Source organism: Babylonia areolata, chromosome 7 (genome assembly GCF_041734735.1).
Source record: "Babylonia areolata isolate BAREFJ2019XMU chromosome 7, ASM4173473v1, whole genome shotgun sequence".
NCBI lineage: Eukaryota > Metazoa > Mollusca > Gastropoda > Neogastropoda > Buccinidae > Babylonia > Babylonia areolata.
The window spans coordinates 5,030,342-5,054,248 of NC_134882.1; the positions used below are offsets into that span (position 1 = coordinate 5,030,342).

At 44.1% G+C, this 23,907-nt stretch overlaps 1 protein-coding gene across 3 annotated transcripts in view; it reads right to left on the bottom strand.

Annotated features, from left to right (window-relative positions):
- Positions 1 to 324: 324 nt before the first annotated feature.
- Positions 325 to 23,907, bottom strand: part of LOC143283674 (CD109 antigen-like) — a 79,007-nt gene continuing 55,424 nt past the window's right edge. For all 3 annotated transcript variants that reach the window (XM_076589895.1, XM_076589896.1, XM_076589893.1), the window contains exons 23-36: positions 22,270 to 22,401; positions 20,310 to 20,448; positions 18,978 to 19,154; positions 18,054 to 18,144; positions 15,519 to 15,687; positions 14,714 to 14,818; positions 12,510 to 12,672; positions 10,373 to 10,578; positions 9,523 to 9,690; positions 8,577 to 8,648; positions 5,422 to 5,691; positions 4,156 to 4,261; positions 2,436 to 2,523; positions 325 to 1,607 (exon numbers count right to left, since the gene is read on the bottom strand). In XM_076589895.1, the coding sequence (XP_076446010.1) occupies positions 1,604 to 1,607; positions 2,436 to 2,523; positions 4,156 to 4,261; positions 5,422 to 5,691; positions 8,577 to 8,648; positions 9,523 to 9,690; positions 10,373 to 10,578; positions 12,510 to 12,672; positions 14,714 to 14,818; positions 15,519 to 15,687; positions 18,054 to 18,144; positions 18,978 to 19,154; positions 20,310 to 20,448; positions 22,270 to 22,401 (1,890 nt within the window). In that variant the 3' untranslated portion in view covers positions 325 to 1,603. The remainder of the gene's footprint in view (positions 1,608 to 2,435; positions 2,524 to 4,155; positions 4,262 to 5,421; positions 5,692 to 8,576; positions 8,649 to 9,522; positions 9,691 to 10,372; positions 10,579 to 12,509; positions 12,673 to 14,713; positions 14,819 to 15,518; positions 15,688 to 18,053; positions 18,145 to 18,977; positions 19,155 to 20,309; positions 20,449 to 22,269; positions 22,402 to 23,907) is intronic.

Below are 23,907 nucleotides of genomic sequence, written 5' to 3' on the forward strand. Positions count from 1 at the left end.
TGTGTGTGTGTGTGTGTGTGTGTGTGTGTGTGTGTGTGCGAGGTGTGCGTGTTTGTGTGTGAAATTAAATGATCCCGGGAAGTTGCTTCGAGTGCATTAAAACGGCAGATAATCTGAATCAAAAGATGAGTCGCGACATGAGAGAGAGAGAGAGAGAGAGAGGGAGAGATTTAGTGCGTGCGTGTATGCGCGGCAGCGCGCGTGTCTGTTTGTGTAAAGCATGAACACACATACACGAAAGTCAAAATGTGGGACACACACACACACATACACCAGCGCGCGCACACAACAATACAAATACGCATTTTGTGAATAAAGAGAAATAAAGGTTTATTCGCATTGAAAATGAGTCTGCATACAGACTTAAACAGTGTTGCTGTTGTTTTTTGATTACCAAGAAGTCCTTAACAAAATACATACATGTTCAAATCCACCACCACCACGATGCGATATCAACAAACAAAACAAACAGATTTGCGAAAAATAACAAACAACAGAATAATACCACAAGCAAAGCGGTAAGAGAGACACGGTTCTTCGCAAGAATTTTGAGTTTTGACGAAGAATAAAGTGGAGCGAATAATCACTTTTAGAAAAACGTTTTTATACACAGACATGCAGAGAGAACGTGACAACACGATCGAGAATCAAAATGGTCTTGTGCAATGTCGGCGGCTGTTTGGGTTTTTGTTTTTTGTGTGTGTGTGTGTATTTGTTTTTTTGTTTTTCTTTTTTACCGTTGAAGGGAGGTCTTTTCAAGGGTAGTTCTTTTTTTTCATGTAATTATTTTCCTGTTTGAACCTTCTTGTAGTTTGTTTACTGTGCTTTGGACCTACAGAAAATCAAACAACAAAAAGAAGAAGAAGAAGAAGAAAAAGAAATATGATGCAACAGCATGATAATAATGATAGTGAGAATAATAATAAATAACAATAATAATAATAATAATAACCTGAACATGACGCACGAAGAACAACGACAAAAAAAACAAAAAAAATCACTGCAAAACCACACAAGAATATAAAAAGAGAGATGGAAAGAAGGAGGAGGGGGGCGGGGGGGGGGGGGGTCAAACCGAAAACAACCCTGATTATAGGACTACAGTTCCGGTAAATTTCCTTACATCTGAAGCTGAAAAAATCTGCCTACGAGGGATGTACTGCCACTACTACTACTAAACCAATACCAGCAATAAATAATAATAATAATAATGGACTAATAATAATAAACATGATGCACAACATGGGTAGAGACACAAGGACCGCAAAACCGCACAGAAATCAGGAGAGGAAAAACAAAACAAAAGATCGTTCACGTAAGAGGAACTCACTTCCAAAAGGGATTAGAAAAGATTAAGAGAAAGAGAGAGGGAAGAGAGACCTAATGCTAATTCTACTTGTCAGATCGTCATGGAAAGCTAGCGGCACGAATCGTTCAGCACTAAAAAAAAACTGTCGGTGTCTCAAGCCGTCGTGAGCATACCAAACGGACTGCGAAAACAAAATGTGCAAAACAAAAACAAAAAAAGAAAAAAAGGTGTAACAAAGTAGTCACATGCACACGGGAGTTGAGAGTTCCACATCAGATCATTCTTGATTTCTTTTCACCTGAAAAGTAAAATAAATCAAAGTTCACAAATGGAAACTTTCGATTTAAATTCTTTCAGGAGGTTAGCCTGTGGATGCATGGTTGATAAAAGATGAACACGAAGAGGTAGATTAAAACAAACTTGCTAACAGCCGACATACATGAGATAAAAGAGGCAACGCATTGAGCGACAGGCTCTTCTTCATGAACGAGTTGAAATGAGCTCTTCTCTTATATCCATCTCTCTCCAAAATTCTCCTCTCTCTCTCTCTCTCTCACACACACACACAACACACACACACTCTCTCGCGCATACGCACAAAACACCCACTCCAATATACACACTCATACACTCACACATACACCTCAATACACACACACACGCGCGCGCACGCACACACGCATACACACACTCACAGACGCAACACATACACTTTAACACACACAAATACACTTAAATACACCCACACACACACACCACACCCACACACGCATGCGTACACTCCCATCCATCCACACACACACACACACACACACACACACACGCACACACACACACTCACAAACACATACACACTTACATCCCCCACCCCCAATTACACCCCCCACTTACACCCACACCCCCACTTACAATCCCACACGTACATCTCCACCACACACACAAACACACACACACACGCACACGCACACACACACTCACCCACACACAAACACACACACACTCACCCACACACAAACACACACACACTCACAAACACACACACACACATACACACACACGCACGCACGCACACACACACATACACACACACACACACACACACACACGCACGCACGCACGCACGCACCAGTCACAGCTGCCGAATTCAGACTGGCTGCTGCAGATGGACGTGGGGAAGTCAACGTCAAAGTCCACTATCAGCTCTTGTCCACCCCCTGCCGCGAAAGGGAGTGACAGTGACGTTCAAGAGATTATTCCAGCACGTGACTCTCTCTCTCTCCCTCTTTCTCTCTCTCTCACACACACACACACACACCACACACACACACACACACACACACACACACACATCAGGGCAGTAACGACGGGCGCAAAAACCGAGTGGTTAAAACGTTGGACTTTCAATCCGAGGGTCCCGGGTTCGAATCTCGGTGAAGGCGCCTGGTGGGTAAAGGGTGGAGATTGTTCCGATCTCCCATGTGTGCAGACCTGCTAGTGCCTGAATCCCCCTTCATGTGTATACGCAAACAGTTCAGATACGCACGTTAAAGATCTGCAATCCATGTCAGCGTTCGGTGAGTTATCGAAACAAGAACATACCCAGCATGCACACCCCGGAATACGGAGTGTGGCGGGGTAAAAACGGTCATGCACGTAAAAGTACACTCGTGTACATACGAGCGAATGTGGGAGTTGCAGCCCACGAACGAAGAAGAAGAAGAAGAAGAAGAAGTAGGGCAGTAACAAATAAATGGTACAGAATAATTACTGTCAGAATTAGACTCATACCACTTGGCTTAATGGCAAATCCAAGGTGGTTTTATACAGATCCACCCACCCTCACATCTTGTCCGATGTGCGGGTTCCAAAGGGAGGATGAACAGCACTTTTTTATTTAATTGTAAAGCATACGATTAAGTTCGCAAAAAAGATGTCGTTTTGAAAACGTTGATTACATGGAATCAGGAAAATTCCTGACGTAAAGCAAACATCGTGCATCTCAGGCCTGGCAACCCTCGTTACCACCCTCGTGCATCTCAGGCCTGGCAACCCTCGTTACCACCCTCGTGCATCTCAGGCCTGGCAACCCTCGTTACCACCCTCGTGCATCTCAGGCCTGGCAACCCTCGTTACCACCCTCGTGCATCTCACGCCTGGCAACCCTCGTTACCACCCTCGTGCATCTCACGCCTGGCAACCCTCGTTACCACCCTCGTGCATCTCAGGCCTGGCAACCCTCGTTATCACCCTCGTGTATCTCAGGCCTGGCAACCCTCGTTACCACCCTCGTTCATCTCAGGCCTGGCAACCCTCGTTACCACCCTCGTTCATACCTTAGAGAAAGCCTTTGCTTCGTCTTTCCGGCTGCCAGCCACATGAACGAAAGTCGATCGCCATGAGAAAAATGAAAGAAAGAAACAATGGGGCAAGGGAAGGAAGAATGAGAGAATGAGGGTGGGAGATAAAGGAATCGAGAATGAAAGACAGACAGAGAGAAAAAAAAAACGAAAGGAGGAAGGAAAGAAAAAGAAAAAAAGGGAGAGAGAGAGAGAGAGGCGGAGGGGGAAATGAAACACAAAAAATGAGACTGGGAAAGAAAAAATCAGCAGCAGCAACAGCTAAGAAAAAGAAAAAGACACCCACCCACCCATCCACCCCGAAAAAAAGGAATATCAGCACACAGCGCACATCATAATCTGGCAGAATGATTCGCTATTACCATTTTAGCAATATATTGACCGCTCTCAAAGACACATAACAAACAGACAAACATAAAATCCAGACAGCCAGCACACATCATATACCGTCACAGAATGATGCCTGAAATCCCATTCCAGAATACTAACCGCTCTCGTAGTAATCGTACATTCTGATCACGTTGCTCTTGGTGTTCACAGGCTGGCCATAAGAATTTATTAGGGGGAGGGTTGCGTTCATCACTTGCATTCCCATCTGGAAACATCCACATCGAGCAACTGATTTGTTTGTTTTTTGGGCACACACACACACACATTTATATATATATATATATATATATATATATATATATATATATACACACACACCCACATACATTTCACAAACACACACAGCACACACACACATGCACATAATCACTACAAACTCATGCAAAACATCAACGCAAATCCCGCCAAAACCCCACCCCCAGCACGCGCACAAACACGCCCGTAACTTCCCTCCCCCCTCCCCTTAAATGTACTCCTCTAACCCCCACCTGCAATGCCTTCCAACATACTCACACCCCCGTAAGCACAAACACACACACACACACACACACACACATATATATATATATATATATATATATATACCGTCACACACATATCCTTCCAATCCACACGCCCTATGCCTTCCAATGGATGCACGCACTCAGATACAGAGAGAGAGAGAGAGAGAGAGAGAGAGAGAGAGAGAGAGACACGTACACACATGCACACGCACACACGCACGTACACAAATACACACGAACATGTGGAGTGATGGCCTAGGGGTAACGCGTCCACCTAGGAAGCGAGAGATTTTGAGCGCGCTGGTTCGAATCACGGCTCAGCCGCCGATATTTTCTCCCCATCCACTAGATCTTGAGTGGTGGTCTGGACGCTAGTCATTCGGATGAGACGATAAACCGAGGTCCAGTGTGCAGCATGCACTTAGCGCACGTAAAAGAACCCACGGCAACAAAGGGGTTGTTCCTGGCAAAATTCTGTAGGAAAATCCACTTCGATAGGAAAAACAAATAAGTGCACGCAGGAAAAAATACAAAAAAATGGGTGGCGCTGTAGTATAGCGACGCGCTCTCCCTGGGGAGAGCAGCCCGAATTTCACACAGAGAAATCTGTTGTGATAAAAAGAAATACAAATACAAATACAGAACACACACACATCACACGCGCGCGCACACACACACACACGCCCATCCCCCCCCAACACACACACGCCATCCAACCTCCCCCCGCCCCCCCCAACCCACACACCCATCAGACACATCCCCCCACACACTCACACATCCATCCCCCCCAAGCCTCCACCCTATACCCCTCTACACACACACACACACCCTTCCCCCCTCCCACATACACACACACACACACCTCCACGTAGTAGAGCACGAACAGGCTATCAGACTCGGCCTGGACCATACTGGTGCCGTCCACGTTATACAGTCCATCTTGCTGGTCCACAGCGTAACCGGTGGGTAGGTTCACCTCCACCACCGTCATACCACCCTCCTTCCCGTCCACCCGGGAAGCGTTCAGCACCAGCAGATGGTTGTCCATTATGATAACGCCGATCTTCATCCAGTAGATGTCAGACTTGGACTCGCTGGTGTTCTTCTGGGCCTCGTTGTAGTCTTGGATCACCTGTGGTGGGATAGCGGGGAGAGGTGTGTGTGTAGGGTGTGGTTTTTGTGTGGTGTGTTGGTGTGGCGTTGCTGTGATGCAGTGTGGCTTGATGTGCTGTGGTGTGGTGCTTGTGTGTTGGAGTGGTGCTTGTGTGTTGGTGTGGTGCTTGTGTGTTGGTGTGGTGCTTGTGTGTTGGTGTGGCGTGATGCGCTGTGGTGTACTGTGGTGTGGTGTTGGTGTGATGTGATGTGATGTAGTGTGGTGTGGTGTTGGTGTGATGTGATGTGATGTAGTGTGGTGTGGTGTTGGTGTGATGTGATGTGATGTACTGTGGTGTGGTGTTGGTGTGATGTGATGTGATGCAGTGTGGTGTGGTGTTGGTGTGATGTGATGTAGTGTGGTGTGATGTAGTGTGGTGTTGGTGTTGGTGTGATGTGATGTGATGCAGTGTGGTGTGGTGTTGGTGTGATGTGATGTACTGTGGTGTGATGTAGTGTGGTGTTGGTGTGATGTGATGTGATGTAGTGTGGTGTTGGTGTGATGTGATGTGATGTAGTGTGGTGTTGTGTTGGTGTGATGTGATGTAGTGTGGTGTGATGTAGTGTGGTGTTGGTGTGATGTGATGTGATGTAGTGTGGTGTGGTGTTGGTGTGATGTGATGTGATGCAGTGTGGTGTGGTGTTGGTGTGATGTGATGTAGTGTGGTGTGGTGTGGTGTTGGTGTGATGTGATGTAGTGTGGTGTGGTGTTGGTGTGATGTGATGTGATGCAGTGTGGTGTGGTGTTGGTGTGATGTGATGTGATGTAGTGTGGTGTGGTGTTGGTGTGATGTGATGTAGTGTGGTGTGGTGTTGGTGTGATGTGATGTAGTGTGGTGTGGTGTTGGTGTGATGTGATGTGATGTAGTGTGGTGTGGTGTTGGTGTGATGTGATGTGATGCAGTGTGGTGTGGTGTTGGTGTGATGTGATGTGATGTAGTGTGGTGTTGGTGTGATGTGATGTGATGTAGTGTGGTGTTGGTGTGATGTGATGCAGTGTGGTGTGGTGTTGGTGTGATGTGATGTGATGTGATGTGATGTAGTGTGGTGTGGTGTTGGTGTGATGTGATGTGATGTAGTGTGGTGTGGTGTTGGTGTGATGTGATGTGATGTAATGTGGCTTCATGTGCTGTGGTGTGGTGCTTGTGTGTTGGAGTGGTGCTTGTGTGTTGGTGTAGTGCTTGTGTGTTGGTGTAGTGCTTGTGTGTTGGCGTAGCGTTGCTGTGATATGGTGTGGCGTGATGCGCTGTGGTGTACTGTGGTGTCGTGAGGGTGTGATGTGATGTGGTAGGGTTTAGCGTGATGTACTGTGGTGTGGTGTAGGTGTGTGTGATGTGATGTGGCGTGATGTGTTGTGGTGTGGAGCTTGTGTGTTGGTGTGGTGTAGGTGTGATTGGGTGTGGTGTGGTGTAGGTGTGATCGGGTGTGGCGTTGGTGTGATTTGGTGCGGTGTGGTGGAGGTGTGATCGGGTGTGGCGTTGGTGTGATTTGGTGCGGTGTGGTGGAGGTGTGAATAGGTGTGGCGTTGGTGTGATTCGGTGCGGTGTGGTGGAGGTGTGATTGGGTGTGGCGTTGGTGTGATTCGGTGAGGTGCCATAATGTGCGGTGTTATGTGATGTGCTGCGGTGTGGAGCTTGTGTGATTTGGTGTGGTGTGATGTTGTGTGGTGTGGCGTGATGTGCTGTAGTGTGGAGACTGTGTGTTGGTGTGGCGTTGCTGTGATTTGGTGTGGTGTGGTGTGGTTGGGTGTGGTGTGGTGTGGTGGAGGTGTGATTGGGTGTGGTGTGGTGTGGTGTGGTTTTTGTGTTTAGTGATGTGGTGTGGCGTCTGTGTGTTGGTGTGGCGTTGCTATGATTTGGTGTGGTGTTGGTGTGGTGTTGTGTGGTGTGGTGTCTGTGTGTTGGTGTGGCCTTTCTGTGATTTGGTGTGGTGCGGTGTTGTGTGGTGTGGTGTGATGTGGTGTGGTTTGGAGCTCGCGTGTTGGTGTGGTGTCATGTTGTGTGGCGTGGCATGATGTGGTGTGGTGTTGTGTGGCGTGGTGTGATGTGCTGTGGTTTGGAGCTCGTGTGTTGGTGTGGTGTCATGTTGTGTGGCGTGGCATGATGTGCTGTGGTTTGGAGCTCGTGTGTTGGTGTGGTGTCATGTTGTGTGGCGTGGCATGATGTGGTGTGGTGTGGTTTGGAGCTCGCGTGTTGGTGTGGTGTCATGTTGTGTGGCGTGGCATGATGTGGTTTGGTTTGGAGCTCGCGTGTTGGTGTGGTGTCATGTTGTGTGGCGTGGCATGATGTGGTGTGGTTTGGAGCTCGCGTGTTGGTGTGGTGTCATGTTGTGTGGCGTGGCATGATGTGGTGTGGTTTGGAGCTCGCGTGTTGGTGTGGTGTCATGTTGTGTGGCGTGGCATGATGTGGTTTGGTGTGGCGCTTGATGTGCCGCGTTGCATCGTGGAATGTGTTTTGATGTGATGCGTTCCGCTGTGTTTTGTGATGTGTTGTGGTGTGGTGCGGTGTGACACAGTGATGTGTGATGTGGTATGGTATACATTGAGTAATACGGTAACCGAGATCGTGCCAATATTCACTCTCTGACAATTATCCACTGCAGTAAAAAAAATTAAAAAAAAGAAGCGAAAACAAAATCAAAAAAAAAAAAAAAAACACACACACACACGCACACCCAACAACTTAATTCTTTGTTTCAGTGTTTCGTGTAGTTTACTCTAAATGCGCACACACACACACACACACACACACACACACACACACACACACACAATCAAACACACCTGCGCGCACGCACACACTCTCTTTATCTTACTGTTCCTCATCCCTCACCCGCCCCGCCCCGGGGCCAACATCAGCCTCTCACCTCCGCCAGAGCCATACCGCTGAAGTTGCCTGGAACCTTGGGCCTGGCCTTGATGGTGACTTCAGTGATGCTCTGCAACAACAATACATCAAATTACTTGTAATCGCAACTGAAAACGAATGAACACAATACAGGAGCCAGCTGCATTGCTCGGACAGAACAGCCTAGTATGGTCGTAATCCGTTACTAACTGTGTGTAGTATGGAACTGACCAATGGCGTAGTTCGGTCAACGTAGGCATTTACTTTAGTCAGTACAACTGCCAAAAAGTTAGAACCAAGCAATGCAACTCACACCTGGAGTCCAGTTTATTCAATATTATTTTTGTGAACATGCAGATTGTCTCGAACGCGTGATTTGTGCAAAATTCACACACACACACACACACACACACACACACACACACACACACACACACACCAAAAAAAGAAGAAGAAAAAACACGCTCACAACAGATATCGAGAACCTTTAAAAAATGTCTTTTTTCTCTTTCAGAGAGAATCCTCATGATCCCCAGTTGCTGTCTTTGAAATGGTTGTATCCTTCTCCCTTTTCTTTTTATTTGAAAAAAAAATCGCATGTTAATTTTTTCGGTATCATTGTTTTACTGTGTTTCTAATCTTAAGGCATCCTAATCCTTGCAAAGGCTTCTTCTTTAAAGATAGTTTTTCAGCTGTTTATATGCACTTGTGATCCTCCACTATCTTGTTTTGTCTATCTATATCATTATAATATATCTATCTATCCAGCATATACACAATACACCGTTTTGATCTTTCCCCGAGTATTTTACACATGAACATACGTATGTGCACATAAACAAAAAAGAAGATAAGAGAGACAAATAAACAAATATAACAAAAACTACACAGAGACAACACTAATCCGTAGAAAGCCAAACATACCCCCCCCCCCTCGCCCCCCGCAACATCCCCCCCGGGCAAACCTCAACGGGCAGTTCCATCTTGTGCAGTAGTTGTTTGTTGTTGTCATCCAAGGTGATGTTTCGCATCCCGTCCGTCCCCCAGTGCACTGACACGTTGATGGGAGAGAAGTGAGGCTGATAAATCTCCACTGCGACCTGGGCTAAAGCCTGGAGGCCTATCACAGTGTCCTGCCAAAGTACAACATGCATACACTGTACTACGGACCACGAAACGCCAGGCAAGCATGGACAGATCCAGAACACATACACACGGAAAGGGAAACGAAAAGTTAAGCATGTAAGGACACATCCATACTTGATTGATTGACATGGATACTTATACAGCGCCTATCCTCGGTCAGAGACCAAGCTCTAAAAGCTTTACAAACACGGAGTCATTTGCACAGCAGGCTGCCAGTTTGGATAGACGGAGCCGACTGAAAGCCACCTTCAGGCGCTTATCATTCGTTTCCTATGTCATTCAGTCAGGCTTCAGTCACAGTCACAGTCACAGTAACACACACACACACACACACACACACATATAAGCACTTTGTTGTTATTGTTGCTCTTCATCTGCTTGTTTCTCTCTCTCTCTCTCTCTCTTTCTCTCCCCTATTTTTTCTTCGTCTTTTTTTTCCCTTCTTTTTAATTTTTTTATGTATTTATATATATATTTGTTTTTTAATTATTATTTTCATTGATGGCTTGATGTATAAAAGCAATTGTTTCTTATTCAATTTACCATCATGAAATAAAATCTTGACTTGACTTCACTTGACACACACACGCCCTTTCTTTTCCGTTCCCCCCCCACCTCCCCCCCACGCCCCCAACTGCCCCCTCCGCCCTTGGCGCCCTTTCGACAAACCTGTGTGGAAATGAAGCCGCCCTGTGGTCCCCTCTGTTGCGTCATCCAGCGGACGATGGGCATGGCCTTTGCCGTCATGTTTCTCATGACGTAGGTTAGCAGGGAGTATGCCGTCATCTCGATGTTGATGGCCGCCGTCTTCCGCTGCCAGTACAGGTGCTCCGATTTCTTCTCTGGTATCCGCTCCCAGTGTGTAGTCAGGGTATCTGAGGTGATGGAAAAAGTGGTGTGTCAGACATCAGATCTGTGTCGGGGCTCTGAGACAATCTGAGACTAAAAACATAAACAACGAAAAACGAACACACACACTTACACACACACACAGACACATGCATCTGTTACCAGGAAAGCAGTTCAGCTTGCATCATTGTTTATTTCACTGTCAGCAGTTACGTACCTTCTTGCCTAAGTATTTCAAAGAGAATAACTATTCTGCAGATGATTTTTGGACAGTTATTTCTGAAGAGGTTCTTATGGTCGAACTTTCACAGGCATTAGTTCATAGTCCTATTTATACATTCCTTTAATGTACTTCAGAATTGTGTTTATGGTTTCTGATTATTATTATTATTATTACTGAATTGTTACTGTTAAATGTAACTGCATGTTAGTTATGCTTTTTTTTCTTTTTTTTTAGTAGTTTTTCTACCTTTTTTGTTTTCCTCTTCCCTCTCCCCTCCTCAGTGCCCCCCACCCCCACCCCCCACCCCACTTTTTTTTGTTTTTTTGATCGTCTAATATCACTGATAGTGAAAAGACGCTAAACAAAAGAACGAACACACAGACACGCACACAGGCGTCCTACACTCCGTCATCGCTAGACCACAGCCCCGAACAACTTGATCTTAAAGGCGTCGGGCAACAAGTGGTTAACTCTCTCCATACGAACGGCGAAAGAGACGACGTTAACAGCGTTTCACCCCAATTGCCATCATCAAAATATTGCAAGCGGAAGGCTCTTATACTGAAGACGTGAATGTTGACAAAAAATACCACAATTCTGACGACGGAAGCTAAAGGTTGCGTCATTCAGACACCCACTGGACATCCGAGGGGTCAGTGTAGAGGAGAAGAGAGGACTGGCCGTACTGAGTGAGTTAAACTCCACCACATTGATTGATCCTATTCACCGCTTTTCATCGGTAGAAGCTACTGCACAGGAGTTGAGAAATTCTATTTTAAAAACGTTTCACTTCAAAGTTTATCAACGTGACTAAAATCGCTGTTCATCCCGACCACACCTTCATTTCAATAAAAAGTTGATGTAATATATACAAGGAGTCAGGAGAGCATTGCAGTGCAGACTACCATACCAATGGACAGTAAACTGACATGCCGAATAGTGATCAGAGAGAAGAGGAAACCGTGCACCACAGTCTCCGAAGACGAACCTATGGTTTGAAACATAGATACTTCTCATCAAACACAGTCTCCGAAGACGAACCTATGGTTTGAAACATAGATACTTCTCATCAAACACAGTCCCTCAAGACGAACCTATGGTTTTGATACTTCTTATCAAACTGAGTCTTATTTCACAACCTGCATTTTTTTTTACACATGCTTTATGTACTTGTAAGTTTTATAGACTCAAACCAAATAAGAATACTTTTACAATCCATGTGGAAATTAATCAGTTCAATCAAAGGCTCGTTATAAATACAAACATAATCTGATCAGGCACACGATGTAAAGAAATTTAAAGTTGTAAGTAGTCATCTTTTATTGTATCACTGTACAAAGCTCCATGCATGGCTCGGCTCGCTCGGCCAATATCAGAGACTGACATACACTTACAAATGGACCGGCAGCAAAGTGAGAGCTGTATGATCAATAAACTCTCTACTAGAATGATAATTCATTGACGGCTTAGTCTTTTGTAAAGGATTTTGACTCTCAGACCATGAGGTAAGACTGCACTAGCTCTTAGTGCTGCAGCCCTGGGGGCTAGTTGGCCTTTCGGGGCCAACCCAACACCCACTGTCCTAAAGTCCCCTTGGACGAGAGAATAAGGATGTAACCTGCGCAAAACACTCTCCACTTTAATAAAATTCAAGTTCAAAATAGCCAAGACAGCAGCTGCCTCCTCTGGTCATAGCTGGATACGACTATCATACAAGCACCATGCTCCACTAACCTCCCTTCACTGCCTTGGCCTCCAGTAGCTTGAAGGCGTCGTCAGCCAGAGCACTGCGGGTGAGGTGAAGGGCGTAGGTCACGATGCACAGGTCGTAGGAGTCAGTCAGCAGGTGCAGCTTCTGCTCCAGGTAACTTCGGCCCTTCACGATCACCTCGTCCAACTGTGGGGACATGGACAGGTGGTTTTGTGTTGGTTTTGAATACGTTTCTTCACCTGATTCAGCTGTGGGAACATGGCCAGGTGTTTTTGTTTTGTTTTTGATTACATTTCTACAGGTGCTTTTGTTTTGTTTTTAATTACATTTCTTCACCTGATTCAGCTGTGCGAACATGGCCAGGTGTTTTTGTTTTGTTTTGATTACATTTATACAGGTGCTTTTGTTTTGTTTTTAATTACATTTCTTCACCTGATTCAGCTGTGGGAACATGGCCAGGTGTTTTTGTTTTGTTTTGATTACATTTCTACAGGTGCTTTTGTTTTGTTTTTAATTACATTTCTTCACCTGATTCAGCTGTGGGAACATGGCCAGGTGTTTTTGTTTTGCTTTGATTACATTTCTACAGGTGCTTTTGTTTTGTTTTTAATTACATTTCTTCACCTGATTCAGCTGTGGGAACATGGCCAGGTGTTTTTGTTTTGCTTTGATTACATTTCTACAGGTGCTTTTGTTTCGTTTCTAATTACATTTCTTCACCTGATTCAGCCATGGGAACATGGACATGTGTTTTTGTTTTTTGTTTTTGTTTTCAATGATTTCTTCACCTGATTCAGCTTTGGGAACATGGCCAGGTGTTCTGTTTTTCAACGGCATTTCTTCATTTCACAATGGATACACAGAAGAAAGAAAGAAAAAACATTAACAAAAAACAACGACATGCACGAAAAAAACAAATACAGGCGTTTCGTTATTCAGACACGAAATGTTGATACAATGGGGAATAGCGCAAAGTGTTTTGGTATTGTATTGTATTTTACTCTATAGCATTTCATTGTGCTGCATATAACTGTATACTTTTTTGTGACAACAGAGTTTCCTCTGTGCGAAATTCGTGCTGCTCTCCATGGGGAGAATCCGTAACCACAGAACAAAGCCACGGGTTTTTTCGTTTTGTTTCTTTTTGTTTTTGTTTGTTTGTTTGTTTGCTTGTTTTTCTGCAGGCGTATTTGTTGTACTATCAAAGTGGATTTTTCTACATAATTTTGCCAACGACAACCCTTTTGCTGCCGTGGGTTCTCTTATACGTGCGCGAAGAAAATGCTGCAAACGCAACATCGGTTTATCGTTTCATCCGAAGGACTAACATCAAGACCACCACTGAAGGTGTACGTGAGTGAGGAGTAAAAATCCCGATCCGTGTAGGTGGTGACGAGGGGGCATACAGGTGTCTGGGATAATCACCTGTTTTTTGTATTAATTTTTATTCATTGTGGTCGTCGTGGGTCTGTCATTTATTTGCTTGCTTATTCTAACACTGCTATTTCAGCTTTTTTGCCAACTATCTCTCTCTCTCTCTCTCTCTCTCTATATATATATATATATATATATATATAGTAGTCTCTCTCTCTATCTGCCTCTCTTCTGTCTCCATCTCACGCACACACACTGAGTCATAGTTTATTTTTGTTTTCTTTCTTTTAATTGTCTGTTCTCTCACCCCCTCTAACCTGTCAATTAGATAGATGCAGAATGTGCGTGTCACACACACACACACACAGAGAGAGAGAGAGAGAGAGAGAGAGAGAGAGAGAACACTGAAATATTCAATGTCATTAGCTATAAAGCTCTAGTGACATAGTCGGTACTAATCAGAACAAAACGGTGTCAAACAGATAAAATGAGAGACAGACAGAGACGGAGAGACAGAGAGAGACAAACAGAGCGAGGTTGGGGGGGGGGGAGGAGATTGAGAAAGATTGAGAATGAGGTTCGAGCAAACTCACGAAGTGTCGTTTCCACACACACACACACACACACACACACACACACACACACACACACACGAGCGCGCGCGCGCGCGCATGCATGCAGCCTTTTGGCTCTCTCTGTGTCTCACCCACCCACACACACACACACACACACCTACAATCACATACCCATCTACCCACCCACCCACAAACGCATGCATGCATACACACATACACACACACACACACATACACACACAAATACACACACACACACACGAGCGAGCGCCACTTACATTCTTTCTTTCTCCTTCGCTCATTTTGTTGAAAGCTGTCCTGTTTGTCTCAGCTAGGGCGATAAGAACGTAGGCGGTGAGTGCTTCCCCTTCAGCTGAACCACCCTGTAAAAAAGAAAGACGTGAATGAAGTAGTGACAAATATATATATATATATATATATATATATATATATATATATATATATATATCAATCATTACCATAGTGTACCCATCCTTTGGGGTAGAGATGGACCAGAAGTGGGGGTAGATAGGAATATTGTTAGTTCTTTGTCTTTCTGTCTGTCTGTGTACCTCTGTGTGTGTGTGTGTGTGTGGGAGAGGGGGGATGGCTGTGAATGTGGGTGGGTGTTTGTGTTTGTGTGCCCACCCCACCCCCCAAAAAAGAGAAAAAAGGTTATCACCCAAACCGCCCACACTGCCAACAACACAACCAAAACCCATCCACAGTCACCCGTCGTAACTCTAAAATCCGCATCCCACCTCCCCCCCCTCTTCCCCCCCCCCCCACACCCTCATCCCTGATCCACCCGGGGTACCACTTGCATGTTCTTGTTCAAGACTTTTTCGGGCTCGTGGAAGGGTCCGGTTTCGGACTGCTAGGTGACCAATCACTACCCTACCCCCAGTCTCACACAACCAGCCTTAATCCACCCGGGGTACCATCTGTACATTCTCGTTGAAAACCAGTCTGGGCTCGGAAAAGGATCCATTTTCGGCCTGCTGGGAGATCAATCATTCATCACTGTCCCACCTCCCATCCATCCACCTCACCCCATCACCCGCATTCCACCCGGGGTACCACCTGCATGTTCTTGTTGAAGACTTTTCCGGGCTCGGGGAATGACCCTATGTCGGTCTGCTGGGAGACCATCCACATGACTGACTCCTTGAAGACCTTCTCGTCCACGCTGATCACCTCTGCGTTAAGGGCCATGGCCTGTGCGAAACACTTGGTCACAAATGCCGTCAGCCTGCCAGCAACAATCAGTGGATCGGATTATCGAGTGAAGGAGTGGAACTATCAGTATTATTGGTGATACTTACACAGCGCCTGTCTTAGGTCTTAGACCAAATGTTAAACGCCTATAGAATGAACAAGTGTCGAACTATCATCATTATCATTATTATTATTATTATTGATACTTACACAGCGCCTGCCTTCGGTCATAGACCAAATGCTAAACGCCTATAGAATGAACAAGTGTCGAACTATTATCATTATTAGTAGTAGTAGTAGTATTACTGTTGATACTTACACAGCGCCTGTCTTCGGCCGCAGACCAAATTCTAAACGCTAACAGAATGAACAAGTGTCGAACTATTATTATTATTATTATTATTGATACTTATACAGCGCCTGCCTTCTGTCGTAGACCAAATGCTAAATGGCTATAGAATGAACAAGTGTCGAACTATCATCATTATCATCATTATTATTATTATTGATACTTACACAGCGCCTGCCTTCGGTCATGGACCAAATGTTAAACGCCTATAGAATGAACAAGTGTCACGCGCTGGTTCGAATCACGGCTCAGCCGCCGATATTTTCTCCCCCTCCACTAGACGTTGAGTGGTGGTCTGGACGCTAGTCATTCGGTTGAGACGATAAACCGAGATCCCGTGTGCGGAATGCACTTAGCGCACGTAAAAGAACCCACGGCAACAAAAGGGTTGTTCCTGGCAAAATTCTGCAGAAAAGTCCACTTCGATAGGAAAAACACATAAAACTGCACGCAGGAAAGGATGAAAAAAAAATGGGTGGCGCTATAGAACAGCGACGCGCTCTCCCTGGGGAGAGCAGCCCGAATTTTACACAGAGAAATATGTTGTGATAAAAAGAAATACACATACAAATACAAATTATTGTTATTATTGTTGTTGATATTTATACAGCACCTGTCTTCAGTCACAGACTAATCGCTACGGTGTTATATAATGAACGAAGAACCGTTATTATTAGTGTTGTTGATACTTACACAGCGCCTGTCTTAGGTCACAGACCAAACGCTAAACGTAAAAAGAATTAACGAGTGTGGGACTATCATTATTGTTGTTGATGATGATACTTATTCAGAGCCTATTCTTCTTCACTCAGATACCCAATTCTGAGCGCTTTCAAAACACGGAATCATTTGCATAAGAAGTTGCCTTTCTGAGGGTAGTCGACTGTCTGCCACCTTAAGACGTTCATCATTTGTTTCCTGTGTCATTCAGTCGGGCAGTAAGTGTTACTGAATAAGATAAATAAAAACAGTAAACAAACAAGTGCAGCGAATATTGAGGTTTTAAGAAACCCACAAAAGTTAGTTTAAATATATAAAGGATAAATGATTAGATTAACATATGAATAGATAAATAAATAATAAATGAATGAACAGACGACCGGAACATACGAAGAAAAGAGATGCGTGGAAAGGGAGTGCAGAGACGTGAGGGGACACACACACACACACACACACACACACACACACACACACACACACACACACACACACACACACACATACACACACACAGATCGAGACAGACAGACAGACAAAGGGTGAGAGGCACACAGAGTTACCAGGAAAACATACAACCGTTCCAGGAAATGTTGATGCAAGGCATGACGGAATACAATAAAAGAAACTAAAACGAAACAAAACAATTGGGTTTTTTTTTTTTTTTGTCTTTTTTTGTAAAATAAAAGAACCAGAAATAAAACGGACTGTCGAGCGGGCGCGCGCACGTGCACACACACACAAACATACACACACCACACACTCACCCACTAACACTCATCCCCCCACCCCCAATCCCTCCCCCCCCCCACAGTAATATGCGCACACACAGAAAGGCAGGCAGACAGAAAGACGGAGAATAAACAACATCCCAACCAACAGTCACGTACGCCCCCCTCCCTACCCACACCACCCACCCACACCCACACACCCACACCCACACACGGAGAACCACCAACAACATCCCCACACAAACATTCACGTACTGAAATCATCTTCAGTGTTGACGATCTTCAGCAGTCCATTGCTAATGTATGACTTTTTCAACTCCTTGTTAAATAGTCCTGTTGGTTCGCTGTTATAGTTGTTAGTTTTTCATTAGAAATATGTTATATTGTTATGGGTTTTTTTGTTTATTTTTTAAACAAAACTTAAATCAGTAATTTTCACACACACACACACACACACACACACACACTTTCACTTACTCGTATGCGTACACAGTAATTCCCCCCCCCCTCCCCCTCCTCCCACTCGATTTTTTTCCTTCCTTCGTCTAATATCACTTACAGTGAAAAGTCGTTAAACTAAAGAACGAACAAACATTCACGTACCACATACTCCCCGACTCGGTGCTGTTCGGACGCTGGCCGAACGCGCTGTAGGAGCCGTCGCTGTGTTTGTACGTCAGTTCCTTCTGGTAGCCTGGCGTGCACACAACACAGAACGGTACGACTTCCAATTAAAACTTAATCTTCACCACACACACTTCAAACACTAGTTTATCAACAATCGTAATCAAAGAACCTCCTGTTAAAATTCAATCGCCTCCCCGTGCCCTCCTTCATCGACTCATGTTCTGGGTTTCGGCAGGTGATCTTTCAAACTATAAAGTCAACGTCTGAAGAGAAGTGTCGCGAATCTTATTTCAACAGGACTAGTGTTGGTGATGACGAGAAAATAGGCACCGTATGACACTCATAAACTCAGCTGCTGAAATTGTATGTCACTCAGAGCAGGGGTCGTTTTCTTGGTTTTATCATTATCATTATCATAATCATTGATATTATTTGTAACGAAGCTAACAATATAACCCTCTTGGAAGTTTCTCCCTTTGTTTTAAAAAGCAACAATTGCACTTCACCCCATCTTTTTATGATGTGTGTGTGTGTGTGTGTGTGTGTGTGTGTGTGTGTGTGTGTGTTCGTGCACACGTGCGCGTGTGTACATTGTGTATGTGAGCGCGAGTGCGTGTGGTTATGTGGGGTGCGCCTTCTGCCGCGTGTGCACGTGCGTCAAAGCCCCTTGGCATCGAACGAGACGAGCAATGCGAACAAGAAAAGCGACAGCTCCCTGTGTAATGCCGGCACTGGGACTGCCCAGACAGACGAATCCGGGCGTTGTTGGTGTATGGGGGACTCACTCGGAATGAGCGGCGTGGGAGAAATGCCACTAAAACTGGACAGACAGATGATGGGGCAGCAAAAAAAGGAAAAAAAAGAAAAAAAAAGAAAAAGCGACGGCGCGTGACAACGCACCTGTCAGCATGTAGTTCTCTGCCTTCTCGGCCACCTCCGGGGTGTAGGTGTTGGTCCTCTGCTGGACGTCGATGACGAAGACCATAGGAGCGAAGTACAGCATGTTCTGCTCCCCACATCCGTAAGGCATCCGCAACAGGTCGTCCAAGTTGTCGAACACGGGACTCAGCAGGTCAGCTGGTGACGGAGAAATGATGATGATGATAATGATGATGATGATGACACTAAGTATGAGAATGATAATTGTAATGATGATGATGATGATGATGACAACACTAATTATGATAATGATAATTGTAATGATGATGATGATGATGATGACGACAACAACACTGATTATGATAATGATAGCTGTAATGATGATGATGATAATGATAAAGATAATGATATAATAATGCCACGAACAATAACGACGATATAATAGTGGTGATGATGATAACAATAATATAAAAAGTAATAGCGGTAACAATGAAAATGAGTACGATGATATCAGTGATGACAATGACAACAACAATAATCACAACCACAACAACAAACCACCATTGCAACAACCGTAACAACCACAACAAGAAATAATTCATAGCGTGGTAAAATGAAAGAAAACCAAGATGAAAAACGTTCGGTAAATTTTCATACACGTGTTTTCAACAAGCTCGCAAGTGGAATAACACTTTCACACGTTTTCTAATTTCTGTAACAATAACAATGGAAATGATAACAACTAGAATAATTACATTTACAATCAATTAACCATTTCTCTATATGGTGCAGCTGCTGGAAAATCGAGAAAATGCTGCCTTGAGGGAACGACGACGAGAAGATGGAATAAAACAACAAAGAAAGACAAGTAGAAATTATTTCTTTTTTTAGAAATAGACAAAGAATTTTCAGAATAAGTTGGCAACAACAACAAAAAAAGAATAAAAATAAAATAGAAACAACAATAAAGGGAAAAAGAAGGAAGACAGTCAAAGAAGAAAGGGAATGGTTTTTAAACATGCATACACAGAGAGAGACAGGCAGGCAGAAATAGAGAGAAAGAGACATTGAGAAAATGGGAGAGGGTGAGAGAGAGATAGAGAGAGCGAGAAAGAGAAACAGAGAGAGAGAGACAAAGAGACCGACGGAGAGATAGAGATTGACAGAGTGATAGTGGGGATGTTTTCCAGTAAATTACGTTCGAGGACTATGTTAACAAACCAAACCAACCAACCAAAAAACTAAGAAAATAAATTTTTAAAAAGCCCACTTTCCAAAACGGTACATCAACTTTAAACGGCGACATTGTTCATGCATCCACTGTTCCTTTTTAGCTTCAGACACTCTACTCGCCTGCAATGGCCACAGTGATTCTGTTGGATCCTTGGACGACATTGTCCGGGAATTTGATGGGCACGACCTCCGTGAACTCCGCTTTGTCATCCATGTCCAGCACAACAGACGTGGTGATGGAACGGGGCTGACCTTCCGCCTGTTTGTTTGAACATTGCTGTTTGTAGCGAACCCGTGTGTTTGTTTGGACATTGCAGTTTGTAGCCAACTCGTGTGTTTGTTTGAACATTGCTGTTTGTAGCGAACCCGTGTGTTTGTTTGGACATTGCTGTTTGTAGCGAACTCGTGTGTTTGTTTGAACATTGCTGTTTGTAGCGAACCCGTGTGTTTGTTTGGACATTGCTGTTTGTAGCGAACCCGTGTGTTTGTTTGGACATAGCAGTTTGTAGCCAACTCGTGTGTTTGGACATTGCTGTTTGTAGCGAACTGTTTGTTTGGACATTGCTGTTTGTAGCGAACCCGTGTGTTTGTTTGGACATTGCAGTTTGTAGCCAACTCGTGTGTTTGTTTGGACATTGCAGTTATGTAGCGAACTCGTGTGTTTGTTTGGACATTGCAGTTATGTAGCGAACTTGTGTGTTTGTTTGGACATTGCAGTTATGTAGCGAACTCCTGTGTTTGTTTGGACATTGCAGTTTGTAGCGAACTCGTGTGTTTGTTTGGACATAGCGATTGTGTAGGGAACTTGTTTGTTTGGACATAGCGGTTGTGTCTGTAACTCGCGTGTTTGTTTGGACATAGCGGTTGTGTAGGGAACTTGTTTGTTTGTTTGGACATAGCGGTTGTGTATGTAACTTGTTTGGTTACAGCGGTTGTGTAGGTAACATGTGTGTTTGTTTGAACATAGCGGTTGTGTAGGAACTCGTGTGTTTGTTTAGACATAGCGATAATGTAGGGAACTTGTTTGTTTGTTTGGACACGGCGGATGTGTTGGTAACTCGTGTCTTTGTTTGGTTATAGCGGTTGTGTAAAGAACTCGTGTGTTTGTGTAAAGAATTCGTATGTTTGTGTAAGGGACTCGAGCGTTTGTACATAGCGGATGTGTTGGTAACTCGTGTATTTGGTGTTCTGTTGTCAATGCGGGGGCCGTTTTCTTTCTTTTTTTCTTTTTTGGTGTGTGTGTGTGTGTGTGTGTGTGTGTGTGTGTGTGTGTGTGTGAGCGCACAATCACGCGTCTGCGGGTGCGCATTTTCCTTCTGTTCTTTCATTCAAAGACAAGCTCGTTGACTTCCTGTTTACCCGAATATCTGTCTGTATGTCTGTTTCTGTGAATCTGTCGGACTCTGAATCTCTCTCTCTCTCTCTCACTTGCTGTTATGATGACATCCGTCACATATTCAGTATGTACATGTATCAGGACAGGACTTTATATAAGATTTTCTTGTTGTCCTGTTCATCGATATCTGTGTTGTATTGTGCCACGTTCCAAATAAAATACTGTTTAAACTTGCTGGTACTCTCTGAGCTTCAGACACTGTTTCTCTCCCCACTTTATTTCAACTTTATATCCCTTCCTTCCCCCCCCCCCTTCATTCCCCCCCCCCGGCCCCCCTCTCTTTCTCAGCCACACTTTAAGTTGACGTTGACATTTAACTCACTCAGTACGGCCAGTCCTCTCTTCTCCTCTACACAGACCCCTCGGATGTCCAGTGGGTGTCTCAATGACCCAACCTTTAGCTTCCGTCGTCAGAATTGTGGTATTCTTTGTCAACATTCACCTCTTCAGTACAAGAGCCTTCCGCTTGCAATATTTTGATGGTGGTAATTGGGGTGAAACGCTGTTAACGTCGTCTCTTTCGCCGTTCGTATGGACAGAGTTAAGCTATTCATGTCCTGTACGATTACACACTGAATGACGACTGTGAGTCTTGCGTAGCGTGCATGCGTTTTACACCACTAAATAACGGACACGTTTTCCTGGAGATGACCGATAAAGTATTCTGTAGTCTGTGCAGCTTACCTTCACCTTCAGTATCCTCTCCACCCCGTCTCCGGACAAACCTGTGGCGGTCAGGTTGATCCGGATAGGAATGTTACCCAGACTGAGGGGGGTGAAACAGAAGGTGCTGGGTACGACCTCATTGGGGAACACCTGCGCCAAACATACACACACCCGTCAGCAATACAAACGAACAGAACATAAACTAACAAGAGAGGCAAGGCCTTCAAGACTCACTTGTGATACACTTTTTTTTTTAAATCCAAGCTTTTTATGTATTGAGTATAATTTCAAAATGTAATGTTTAAGATGAGAAAGATCAGTTTCAAGCAAATTAAGTCCCCTAGCATTAATTACAGAGTAATTTCCTTTTTTTTTACTACTGCACCAAAACGTTTGCAAAATAAATAAAACTTCCATGCTCAGCAAAAGAAGTTCCTGTTTGAACAAAAAATGATAATAATGACTGCTCTTGTTGTTGGGTCAGAATATCAGATCAAAGTGCCAAGTTTAGAGAATACAAAAAATATAAATATAACAGTAAATGCAGTTTGCATATAATTAGGCTTCATTTTTTAATTTTTTTGTGCCCATCCCAGAGGTGCAATATTGTTTTAAACAAGATGACTGGAAAGAACTGAATTTTTCCTATTTTTATGCCTTATTTGGTGTCAACTGACAAAGTATTTGCAGAGAATATGTCAATGTTAAAGTTTACCACGGACACACAGACACACACACAGACAACCGAACACCGGGTTAAAACATAGACTCACTTTGTTTACACAAGTGAGTCAAAAACAGGGTGAAGGTGGATTGATGGCGGGGTGTGGGTGTGGGTGTGGGGAGTCGGAGTGGGGATGGGAGGGGTAAGCCCCCATGATTTCTCACAATGTATGAGAAATTTATTTGTATCAGAAATACTTCCTTTGTCATCGGAGTTAGTTTCTTGTCTTTTCCCAAAGCAAATCTAAGAGAAAATGAGAGAGAGAGAGAGAGAAAAAAAAGAAACGAGAAATGGGGGAAACGACAACGACGATCATGATAATGACTGTGGCGTTAGCGAAGACATCAACAATAGACGGTGAAGGTGATGGCACAGAACTGGTTTTAAAAAGTGTGAATGTATATGTATTCCAGTGAGTGAGTGGGTGAGTGAGTCAGTGGGACAGAGAGAGGGATATATATATATATATATATATATATAGAGAGAGAGAGAGAGAGAGAGAGTGTGTGTGTGTGTGTGTGTGTGTGTGTGTGTGTTTACTTGGCTGGTTGATTTGGTCTTCTTTCACTCTGCTGTTTTTTGTTTGTTTTTTTTAATAATATTTTCATGTTCTAAGACTCTTCTATGACACTGAGAATCTATTTTCAGTGCAATCATGCACACGAATGGATGCTGACACAAACAGATGAACAAATGAGCAGGTATGAAATGAAGAACACTCTAAATAAATGTGACAGAATAGGATGAATCACAACAAACATCAAAACTATATGGTCCAGTTTTCACACGCCCTACGCGAGGGTAAAGCATTGTGAAACACCTTTTTTTTTTGCTATCACATTTATGCAGAAAGTTGAATCATTTTTGAGCCATTCCCAACATTCAGGAAAGATTCGGTAAGATTCGGTTCAAGTCATATTATATTATATTGT